Genomic DNA, 12,759 nt, shown 5'->3' with positions numbered 1-12,759 from the left:
GGGCTCGGCTGCTTTATACGAAGAGCAAGAAGGAGCGCAAAAGCTTAAGAAACACGCAAACTGTTATGCATTACAAGCGCTATATGTTTTTTTCTCTCATGGGCCCATCGCTCTGTATACTACTCTCTTCCTTCTTTTATTGTTTCTTTCCGCAGTTTATAATGGGTGCAGGCTACGCTCGCTAATGCGTAGGCCCCGTTTGGAGCCTGCGATTGATTCCGCACTGAACATTTCGGCAGTAATCCTTGTATTAGAGTGCCCTCAAGATCAGCTGTGAAGTTTGAAATGGATGGTAGCCCACATTATTTAATTCCAGTTTTAGTTGTACGAAATAGTGTGAAATGAAATATCAGAGATGCGGCGATCGCGGTCTCTCTTGAAAAGCTCTAAACGACCTATCGAAACATAGAAAGTCTAGAAAAGAGGTACTGTTTTTGTTTTCTTACAGGTACGCAATGACTTCGCAGCAAAAAGCACTTACTTGAACCATATTCTTTATATGCGCCCTGATGGTCGATTGCGAGTATGCTGTTGCCATGTTGGCCCCTGAAGGGATGCTAACCGGTCGACGCCGCGGGCCGCACTGGCTATACTGGTACCCGTGCGACACCAGCGCACAAACAGCGCTTCTCCGTGTGAATCGCGCATGCCCGCGACACATCCAGCGTTAATACGCTAATCTCAGCTTTTTTCTCCCGTCGCACCAGTGCAACCAGTGTCTTCCCGTTACTGCTCCAGTGAATATCGCTGACCTCCAGCGTGCCCAGCTGACCCGGTGGAAAACCAGTGCGGAATATTACTGTTTTCGCACTGGAAGACGCTGGGAGACGCTGGTTTTTGCAATACGGACATTTTGATAGAATGTTTTCATCTCATAGGGACAGTCATATACCAAAGCAAATAAGGTGAATAAAATTATAAGGTATGCTATAAGGTATATTTCAGTTGTGCTATTATACCTATGAAGTAGAAGAAACCACCAATGAAAAGTTTCACATTGTTTTCTTTTATGCGCTATGACATGCTTTTCAGAATGCTTGAAATTCTCAAGAGAAACAGAGGATGAAGAAGAAGGAAGGCCGCCATGGGGAACGCTCTGCGTAAGGGCGACCATCGCACCGGAATGACAGATCACGAGAAGAAGCTGGTGCGACGCAGCTGGCGCAAGTTCTGCGAGCAGAACCCGGACTACGGCGTCCTCATCTTCCTCGGCATGTTTACCCAACACCCGGACTATTTGGCCCTTTTCCCAAGATTCAGGGACAGGGACCTGCGGACGCTCGCAGGGGACGCCAAGTTCCGGGCGCATGCATGCGCCGTGGGCCACCAGCTTTCGGCCATCGTCGAGTGCATGGAGGACCCCGAAGTGCTGGTAGAGCTAATCCGCAAGAACGCCACTAACCATCTGGCTAGGAAAGGCGTGCAGCCCGAGCACTTCGAGAGCCTCTTGGCAGTCACGCTGGAGCAGATGATGTCCCACGTCGGTCCGCTCATGACGCCGGCAACTGTACGGGCCTGGAAGAAGCTCTTAAAGGTCGGTGCTCCTTCTTACGCTGCGCTAATTAAGATATTATGTATGTCAGACTGCGAATTTCACAAAGCACGATTGTCATTGACGAAGGCAGCATTGTGAATTAGGAAAAAAAAACCAACAGTGTCAAAAAAGAGGCGCCTCTATTAGATTACATACATGATCTAATAGCTTGGTGACAATCAAAAATTATTTTGACAGAGCAGTTAGCGCCGAACCCACAACCACTGCGCTTACGCTGTGCTTTTTAACTGGCCTGATTTGACTTCGCGGCACGGTCAAAGCGCGACTTTTCCGAGAATCAGAACGGACCGAACCGACGGCGTCGCCCGTTTTCATGTGTTTCTATACCACTTCCGAAGAGCGGCCGCCTGCGCGCCCATCATAAATATTGAAAAACTGTACTGCATCAATGGGACGGGACAAGAGAAGAACTCAGGCGCAGTTAAGTTTTTCAATATTGCGTTACCAACTTGCCCCCCATCGCATTATAATAAACAAACTCGCGTTAAGCTGGCACTGGACCTTGGCCGCCCCTTCGGAATCTCACTCGTGACAGTGAACCCGCGGTGAACACTTCGTTTTTGGGAGAAGCCCGCAAACTTGACTCGATTTATGTGCCTCCGGCTTTCCCGTTCTGCCTTCGTAACCGTTGTGCTTAGTACGTCGTGCACGGCGAACCTGCGCCGCAGTGCCAGATGGCACGGCTTCATCCATTGTGGCGCGAAGCAAACGCACACACGCATATGGAACGCTGCCCAGTGACGGCCGCCACGTCCGTAACTGGCACACCCCTCTCTGACTAGAGAGTTTTAGTACTGCGTAGTGAGCGCTACGTACGCACAGCCCACGTACTTTGCGGAACGCTACGCCACGGTCGCGTACATGCCACAGAAAGACTTTTAGTAGGGCGGAAGCGTATACGTACGCAGGGGTCTGAAAGCTAACGCGGCAAGCGCAGTGGCCTGTGCAGTGCCATCTCGCAGCCATTAAAGAACTGAATTTTCCAGCGCAGGAACTCCTGCTTCTTTGTTTTTCCGACAGGCGAGAGATGGAACTAATGCTGCAAAGGTGCTGATTTGGTTCGTCGTTGTTACAGAGGATGAGGATATAATTAATAACTTTAACCGAATCGGAGCACTACCCCCAGCAAACGTAGTAGAAAACGAAAATTAACAATACAACCCCGTGCAAATTTTAAATCCGAAGAAGCAAACCGTTTTTCCGAAAAAAAAAAAAAACAATGCATATGCCAAAGCAGGTTTCCGAGTTAACAGTGCGCCTATGACGTCATCATTCAGTGCAAAGTAACTATGAACCTCGGAGAATACACTGCGAAACTATACGAAGTCTCATTAGAGAGGCGGAGTATATTTAAAATGCCACGAAACGCATGCCGTAAAAGTCGACACCTTGGCCCATAGGCAAAGAAAACTTAGCAAAATAATTTTCTGGTTTAGGCCAGCCCCAATGAACACGGCAGATGGTTAAAAGTTAGCGAATGTTTTGAAGAAAAAGTATGACAAAATATGCTACAGCTTTTTTGGAGCCAAACAATATTTAACGCGCCTCGATGAATCTGCGTTGTAAAAACCTACATACGCCTGAAATTTAGCTGTCTGCTCTTCCGAAAGTTTCAACGTTCCCTCTTAAAGGCGACCGCTCAAATGTTACAAGCTTTTAAGCTAAAAGCAGTCATCGCTCGGCACGAAAAACGAACCGTGCACAACAGCAGACGACCAACAGTCCGTCTGCTCACACGAATGTCATTCGCGGTCGCCGGCGTCGTCTGCGATCGAATAGAGCGTCGGCTGCGCCGCCGTCTGCTACAATCAACCGTTCCCCTCCGAAGTTTAAAAATGCCTTTTGAATGTAGTTTTGTCTATGAGCTGCTTAATTTGAATGAAAGGTATTAAAAAAATTTAGTACATACGGCAGCTGTATACGAGAAGCTTCGGCGATTGGGAGAAGCATCCAGCGCATAGCGAGCGTGTGTGCGGCATGTGCGGCTTCACAACACATATTTTAGAGCCGTTTATAAATAGATTACCCGCGGAAGGACTCAGCATACTTTGTCACACATTTATTCAAAGCACTCGCCAACATTTAATGATAGGCAGCCTCCACTGGTACTGTACTAAACAAAAAAGATATTGCGGTAAGTTGTGTTTACATGTTTTTTTAAGGGCCCTACCAGCTCGTACCCCTATAAGTCACGCAGCGTTATATAGATACTCCGCCTTTGAAATGGCATTTCATATTTTCACAGTCTGTTCTTGGATGTTTGTAGTTGCTCTATACCAAAAACTAAATCATAGGTGCCCCCGTGAAGACATAAAATGGCTTTGAAATCTTTCGCTTCCACATATTCTTGAATACTGCGTTTGTCTATAGGTGTAAAGCCCATGGGAAACTTCGTACTTACTGCTTCAAGTTTCAGAGATCCTGGCGACGAAATACACTAGCTAGAAGTTGGAGCGTTCGCGCAGCGTATTCATAGAAAACAATTTGTGCGTCGCATAAGGCAATCCGCGCCCTCTATTGCGGAGCAACAAATTAATTAGATTTTACTTCTTGCGAAACGTCAAATCTCCTGCAATGAAAAGAAAAGAAACGAACACGCGCTGCGTGTTTGCTGCATATCATGCGCGGCCACATAGCCAAACGTATCTGTCGAGTTTCTCCTACGCGAGAGCAACACGCAGACGGTTCAGCGAACGCACGCAGAGGTAGGGATTTCTGTGTACGCGAGCAACGTATACGCAGTACGCAAGAATCGTGATGCGTATGACGCATGCGCAGTAAGCAGCACGCAGGCCGCCTACGCACGCAAGGGTTCTGCGTATGCTTACGTACGCAGTGCTAAAACTCTCTACTGTCTTACTGTCTAACTGGGAGCATCATGCGGTCGCTCCGCCTCCTCGTGGCGACGCCTCCTCGGGGGTCGCCACTTTCTCTTTCTCCTCTTCAAGTTCATGGAGAGATGGATGGACAGAGAGAGAAAGCGGCTTCTACTACAGCTTTGCGGCCACTCCACCTCCTCAATGCTGAGATTTGAGACGTGGGCGTAGCCACCTTCTCTTTGTCCACTTCAAGTTCACGAAGAGAGAGAGAGAGCGGCTTCGGACAGACATCGGCGAAATCTGATTGCGCCTAGTAGTGCTACGCACTAAAAATAGTTCGAAACCGAACGCTGTCAGAACTGGCTATTCCTCGTCTTAGCCGTGGCTGGAAAAAAACAAGTCTATAAATACCAGAAGAAAGGCAGACACAGATAAAACCTGGGATATATAAAGGAAGAGTGGCATGACACGTGACAACGTGGAAAACTTAAGGAAGTTCAAAGTCCGGCTAGCAGCATGAGCTTCTTGCAGACAAAAGAACAAAACGTTTGCTAACGGCCCGCCTCGCTCTGTTTCTGCCTCTGCTCTTGCGGCCTGGACATCTTGGTGGGTGTATTACACCTGTACCTAACTTATCAAGGCGGATAACTTTGTCTTTTCACTTCGTACATCTGACGGTGAGTGACATGACGGGTCATTCAAGTTTGCCAGATTATTTTAGTGCTCCTGTAAATGCTTTTTTCATGTAGCGATCAGTCTGCTCAAGGTAACGAACTCCACAAGAGCGAAATGCTGTAAGTAGGGCCTGTGCGGCTGTTGAGCGAAATGCTGCGCATGACACCACACCTTTTCTTTTTTTTCTTTTCGAATCTCTGTTACTTTCATTCGCTGCATCAAATTGCTTGAGACTAAAGTGCTACGTCGACGCTGAGTATTTTCCCTGCATTTTCCCTGCATTTGCATCAGGAGACCTGATGCAAATAAGGTATAGAACTGAACTTTTTCCTTGGATAAAAATAGCTATTTGGGCCAATTGTTTCATATTTAGCACATAAAAAGACCACCGAAAAAACGACAAAGGAATACAAAACTACTCTATGGGCGCTGTTTTTTTTTTTCTTTCCTTTTTAAGACGACTGGACAGTGCTTGCAGGGCCGCCTTTCGCTAGGTTGTTTCAGTGACATAGAGGAAGACTCAGTTACAATAGACTCTTGTTACCCGGCAGTCCTTATCTTATTAAAAGTTGAACCAAACTCAACGCTGTCTGCTTTCTTTAACTTTAGACTGCTTCCTTCAAAGCAATTTAAAACCTAAATAAATAAACAGGCCACCGGGTGTGACGAAGGCGGTCTTCTCTCGGTCCCATTCGTTGACCACGATCTGCCAATAACCGGAACGAAGGTCGATCGAAGAGAAATGACTGGCAACGCGCAAGCAGTCGAGGGCATCATCTATCCTGGGAATGGGTAAACGTCCTTTTTTGTAACTTCGTTGAGATGTCGGTAGTCAACGCAGAACCTCCAGGTAATGTCTTTGTTTTTAACAAGCACGACAGGTTACGCCCAAGGGCTGCTCGAAGGCTCTGTAATATTTCTTGCAAACATCTTGCCCACTTATATTGTATGACGCGACGTTCACAAATTGCGACTCGGTAAGGTCTTCTGTTAATTGGTCTGGCGTGTGCAGTATCGATGCGATGAGTAACGAGGGACGTTTGTCCCAAGGGTCGGTTACCAAAATTACAAATGTCACTGTACGAAGTCAGTAGGCGCGTAAGTGTTTGAGAACGATCAAGGCACAAGTCAAGAGTTACCATTCCTGATATGCGGGCCTCCATAGGCGGGGACTGTGCAGGCTGTGTCGATACTCCAGCAGTAGTGTCAGGTAAAAGTGCAGCCACATTAAAGTCAGACAGTGGGGTCAATTAGGCGATACAAATGCCCTCAGGAAGAACTTGCACAGAAAAGCTCATGTTCAGGACGGGAATATAAGTGTGGTTATTCGCTACGTACACAATATTGTGAGGGAGAGCTATGCTACGCTGCAGAGTAACATCGGTTAAGGGGGAAACAGCGTAGTCGCCATCAGGAAGGGAGGGAAAAGGCGACATGAGCACATATACAGCGGCTTCAGGTGGCAGACGAGTAAATGCAGCGGAGCGAATGCGGAGCATTGAAGTTTCATGAGCTTGTTCGTCAGGACAGAGCGGCAGGTCTAGATGAAGCAGTCCAGAAGAACAGTGAATGAGAGCGGAGTGTGCAAATAAAAAGTCGCGGCCTAATATAACATCATGAAGGCAACTGGTGAGGACTGTAAATAATATGTTGTGGCCAGCAATGCTAATTCGGGCAGTACACATACCAATAGCAGTAGCTGTGTTGCCATCCGCAACACGGATGGTAGAAGGTTGTGGGTATGAGAACTTTCTTGAGGCGTCGGCGGAGCGAGGAACTGAGGTCAGAAATGTGGGCACCAGTGTCAATAGGTGCAGAAGTTGGGACGCCATCCAGAAGAATAGCAATGGGGTTTCGTCTAGGTGCCGGGGTCAGTACCGAGTTGGCAGTCCGGATCGGTAATGCAGCGTCACTCCCGGGCACTGCATTCGCTAGTTCCCCGGGTAGATGCCGGCGTAGGATGAGGAGGAGTGGCGACGAGGTACCGGTTAACGGGATCGGCGAGCGTGGGGAGATGGAGATCGACTGGAGCGACGAGCAGTTGGGACGGCTTCGGCGCGAGGCTCATCCGGTTGAGGAGGAAAGTGTCCAGGTCCACCATAGGGTGGGGCGGGGCTCGGCTGGTTGGGGAGGAAAGCGTCGAGTTGCATAATAATAACGACGGTCAGCGTTGTATAGGTGCGAGGAGTGGGGAAGGTACGGCTACGACAATTACGCGAAGTTTTGCCGGAAATACTGCAAATAAAACAAATTGGCCTGTCGTCTGAGGTGCGCCTCTCTACAGGGATGTGATCAACGTAGCGACGGGGGGAGGCTGGGCTGGTGGTTCCAGCAGCCACTAAAGGAACAGGGTATGATGGTGGCGAGGGCGGCACGGGGCTGGAGGAGAGGCCGATGTTTACAAGTTGCTGGCGGACAACGGCTTGTATTATGGCCACGGTGTCGGGCAGTAGAGACGGGAGTGATGCAGCAGTTAGGGCCTCAAGTTCTCTCCAGACGATCCGAGTCACGATCTTTGGATAGGAGGGCTGGTGCAAAGGGGCCAAGTCATCTTAGGATGATCTAGCCGCCGTGTTCGCAAGACGCTCAAACCGATGTACGAGACGTCCTGTTTTGTCTGTTCAAATTTTCGGCAGACTTGAAGGGCCGAGTCGACGGTAGAACAATCCATGCAGAATAGGATGTTGAATGCATCATCCTCGATACCCTTGAGAATATGCCTTAACTTGTCACTTTTCGGCATGGAGCTGCTGACCTTAAGACACAACACAAGAACGTCCTGAATATAGATGAGGTAGGCCTTCTGGGGGGATTGAACACGAGAAGTTCCGTTTTTGCAGCAAGAGCCCGCCCAATAGGCTTCCCAAGCACGTCCGGAAGCTTTTGCTTGCAGATGTCCCAGGTAAAAAGCTCTTGTCCGTGGTTTTGGAACAATGTTCGAGCTGTTCCCGCCAAATAGAAGGTAATATTAGCGAGCATGATGGCTGCGTCCCAGTGGTTGTTCCTGCTGCAGCGCTCATACTCATCTAGCCAATCGTCAACATCTGGGTTGTCGTCGCCATTAAAGATGGGAGGGTGGCGAATTTTTTTAGTACAACTGGCTGAGGCAATGTTCCCGCGGTGGTAAGGGCTGCTTCGGAGGTCCTCGTGGCTATTTGTGACGTCGTCGGGATCCTAGGTAGGTGTGCGGCCGCGGCGCGTAAATGGGCTAACCGGTGCGTACGGGGATCTTGATTCACCTCCACCAAGATGATACGGGGCAGAAGGCTCGCACAGGAAACCATACCAGGTGATGAGGGAGGTAAGGGTTCAGGCAAGCACCAAGCTTAGTCGTCTATCACTCTATTTTCCATCGTCGTCCTCTTCGGTGGTATACACGTAACAATATATAGCAGAAACTATGAAAAGGGGGAAATCAGCTGGAGAGGATCAGATAACTACAGATTTGCTGAAGGACGGGGGGATATCGTGCTAGAAAAACTGGCCACCCTGTATACGCAGTGCCTGGTGTCATCGACGGTACCGGAACCATGGAAGAATGCAAACATTATCCTCATTCACAAGAAAGGGGACTCTAAGGACCTTAAAAATTACAGACCAATCAGCTTACTGTCTGTTACGTATAAGGTATTTACTAAGGTAATCGCTAATAAAATCAGCACAACCTTAAACTGCAATCAAGCAAAGGATCAAGCAGGGTTTCGGAAACGGTACTCTACTATCGATCATATCCATACATCAATCAGGTGATAGAAAAATGCTCGGAATATAACCAGCCCTTATACATAGCATTCATTGATTACGAAAAAGCATTTGACTCAGTTGAAACCTCGGCGGTGATGCAGGCATTGCGAAATCAGAGGGTAGACGAGCGTACCTGAAAGTGCTGGAAGATATATATAGTGGCTGCACAGCAACCATAGTTCTGCATAAAGAAAGTAACAAAATTCCCATAAAGAAAGGTGTTAGGCAAGGAGACACAATCTCCCCAGTACTATTCACAGCTTGTTTAGAGGAAGTATTCAGAGACTGGGAATGGGAGCAGTTAGGGATAAGTGTAGATGGAGAATACCTCAGTAATCTGCGATTTGCTGACGACATTGCCTTGCTAAGCAACTCGGGGGATGAACTGCAAATAATGATTGATGACCTAGACAGGAAAAGTAGAAAGGTAGGCTTGAAAATCAATATGCAGAAGACTTAGGTAATGTTCAACAGCCTTGGGAAGGAACAGCAGTTTACATTAGGTAGCGAAATACTGGAAGTAGTAGGCGAATATGTCTACTTAGGACAGGTAGTAACCGCAGATCCGGACCACGAAAAGGAAATAACAAGAAGAATACGATTGGGATGGAGCGCATTTGGCAAGCACTCGCAGATTATGACTGGCAGCTTACCGGTATCGCTCAAGAGGAAAGTATACAACAGTTGCATCTTGCCTGTACTCACCTATGGGGCTGAAACGTGGAGGCTAACCAAGAGAGTTCTACTTAAGTTGAGGACAACCCAGGGGGCTATGGAACGAAAAATGGTAGGGGTAACATTAAGAGATAGAAAGCGTGCAGAGTGGGTCAGAGAAATAACTCAAGTTACCGACATTCTAGTAGAAATTAAGAAGAAGAAATGGGCATGGGCAGGACATGTAGTGCGAAGAGAGGATAACCGATGGTCGCTGAGGGTAACAAACTGGATTCCAAGGGAAGGAAAGCGTATCAGGGGGCGGCAGAAAGTTAGGTGGGCGGATGAGATTAAGAAGTTCGCAGGGGTGAAGTGGATGCAGCTAGCACAGAACCGGGTTAAATGGAGAAATATGGGAGAGGTCTTCGCCCTGCAGTGGGTATAATCAGGCTGATGATGATGATGATGATGATGATGATGATGATGATGATGATGATGATGATGATGATGATGATGTATAGCAGACATGGTTACTTCGTCCCCGCTTAAAAATGTAAGGCACTGTTGGCGCCAAACATACCCTTTCGTCAAAGTGGCGCTATAGTTGCCAAGCAACATAGCCTTACTGAGCCAGCTCTATCAAATGCTCACTCCTCATCGTAGTCGTGGTAAATTCCATTATAATCTAAAATAGAGCAGAACGAATGTTGTATCATGCATGAAAAAGAACGTTTATGAACGATCTGCCGAATGGGGTGGTACCTTGGACCCCCTAGCAAGGAAGTGTGTCAAGCAGCAGTTATGGGAGCGCGTTTTATCTCTTTATTTGGGCGTTTCTGCCGCTGTCACTGTTGACCAGTTTCTACAGATCCCTTGCGCCACAAAGAAGCGCGAGTAATTGTATCTGGATTCATCAGCTCCACAAACCGTTCCGTTAAACTGTGCATAACAGAGAATAAACCTACCTCAGTGATTACCTCTTATGTCTCCTTTTGCTCTAGTTATTGGAGCTGAGCCACTCTTATTCATGAATGTCTGGTGCAGCTGATCTTTAGAGAATCAGCCTTGATTTACTTTTTCTGCTGGCGTTGTAAACAGATGAGACGTTACCACGACCACAGGGGTTTTGGTTCCCGACTAGACCTTGTGTCAAGACCTCTTCAAATTCTGGCCTCATTGAACTACTTTTGTATTTATCTCAATCCCCGGTAACTCACAGCGCACTGGCAAATTCATTATAACATAGAAGGCCAGGAGGTGCTAGTGTGATGCAGTCTTGCAGCAATCCGTTATTTCGAGCGATAGTATAAGATGAGAGTAGCTTGAGAAAGGAACTACTTTACGTACAAAATTTGACGTTTCGATGAATTTACAGCATATCGCTGCTCACAGACTTCGAAATGACATATGCCAGTAACTGTGCAATAGCAAAAAAACAAAAGAATCTACATATAACCGAGGATGTCAAGTATGTCATCTGGGGGCGTCTGGTGCGAAGCTGAAGATTAGTTGTATCCCTTCTTTATGTGAATTCACGTATTTGAGGTGGTTCAATTTATATTTTTTTTCGTCCTATATGTGCTGCTGGCTGCTAAGAAGCGCAATGCTCAAAGTCGTTTTCGCATTACGAATAATGGGGCGTCCACTTGAAAAACAGAATTTATATATACACAGTATCACCAGCAGTGGTGACAAATAAATTATACTCAAGGAAACTTTTTTTTTTTTTTCAGACAATGAGCACCATAACGAAAAACGTCTACGACGATGCGGCGGAATTTTCGGCGTACAGCCAGACCTCATCGTCGGATACCTAAGAGATACCTATCGAACCAGCCGCTATTGAAGCTGTGCAACCAAACACTGAGCACGGGGCGAAGGGCTCCAGTGGCGTGCGGAGAAGCGTGGATGACCTGAGCGCCATTAGCGGCCACAGCGCCCCAGACAAGGGCGGACAGATGGCGCGCCGAGATGCATCTTGGCTGGAGCGCGCAAAGCCTGCTCCACCTTAATACAGCATGGGCAGTTCTAGCTAATGGTGACTCGCCGTGAGATGGATATACTATATGACTGCCGCAATTTTATGCCGATACAGCACCTTTCCGCTGTAATTATCACCGGGGGCAGAGCTGTGGAGCAAGTTCCGGCACCTGTAACTATTCCCTTCGGAAGAAAAACAGCACCATTTACTTTTGCTACAAATTTATTCTTACAGAGAGCCTAACGGGGAGTGCTGCAGGGTGGTCTCCTGCAGCTGCGTAATAATACTGTGCACTCAGCGGCGACGAATCTAGTGCCGCAAATATGATTAAAAACATGCTTCGAGGGTTTTGAAGGCCTATTATTGATAAGAAATTGAGAGGCAACAAAGCAATACTTACAGGGATGTACAATTTTATTCAAGAAACACTTTGTTGAGGTTCATCATAATTTATTTACCCTTAATGGTCCTTCGTTTAGGGTGTTACATAAGGAAGGGGGAGGATAGCAGTAGTTACATTAAAAATAGTCAGTAAAATCAAGCAGAAATACACTGCTCACGTTATAAGAATAAAAAAGCTTAAACAATGTATTAGTATTAAGAAAGACATAGCGGCTAAAGAACAACTTTCAGAGAGATAAACAAAAACAAGAAAACGCACACACATATTCATACACAAAGTTTGAGAGATAAACAAAAACCAGGAAACACACACACACACATAAACATACACAACAGCAAGTCTGCACTTCAATTGCGCTGCTGTAACTAACTGAATTTATTTGTTCCTTTTCAATTACTATTAAATCGGGTAGGCCATTTAACTATGTAAGATTAATTATAATCATAACTGATGCTTTTTATGTGGTCTACGTATTCACATCGTATTTGTGCCACTAATATATGTGGTCTATCGCTTCGGACATTACATCATTTTATGTTAGCCAGAACAATGGTTAGCGCATTGTTCTCTTGTGGAGCTTAACTTTCAGTTTGGCAATATTCAGAACGTCTACCGCCGAAGGAAATCGACCGTTGCCAACATAACAGCTAAAATACCTCCAATAATGCTGCCCTCTTTACAGCATTTCTCATGTTTGCAGTTATTCAACAAATCACGGAGTTAAATTTTTAATGCACTATATACACACTACACTATACAATCATAAATACTTCTGAAGTTTCAAGGATTGTTACTAGCAGCAGATTTTATCTGTTATTCTCAATGCATAACTGCATGAAAGATCATTAATATCTTGAAAATCCATTTAGCTAGGCCTACTAATTGCATCACTAACATATAAGCCCATCTCAAAACTCCTGCATTCGAT

The 12,759-nt window shown here is 46.6% G+C and overlaps 1 protein-coding gene across 1 annotated transcript; it reads left to right on the top strand.

The window, feature by feature from the left end:
* Window positions 1-1,084: 1,084 nt before the first annotated feature.
* LOC146175238 (globin-like) lies at window positions 1,085-12,240 on the top strand. Its single transcript, XM_084583746.1, has 2 exons — window positions 1,085-1,534; window positions 11,181-12,240. The coding sequence occupies exons 1-2, from the start codon at window positions 1,085-1,087 to the stop codon at window positions 11,262-11,264; spliced, it is 534 nt and encodes a 177-aa protein (XP_084439872.1). The 3' UTR covers window positions 11,265-12,240.
* The last annotated feature ends 519 nt before the right edge of the window (window positions 12,241-12,759 follow it).

This window comes from Amblyomma maculatum, chromosome 11 (genome assembly GCF_055883805.1).
Source record: "Amblyomma maculatum isolate TAMU_Amacu chromosome 11, ASM5588380v1, whole genome shotgun sequence".
NCBI classification, from domain to species: Eukaryota; Metazoa; Arthropoda; class Arachnida; order Ixodida; family Ixodidae; genus Amblyomma; species Amblyomma maculatum.
The sequence above is the reverse complement of the archived record's forward strand: the minus strand, read 5'-3'. Positions and strand labels throughout refer to the sequence as shown.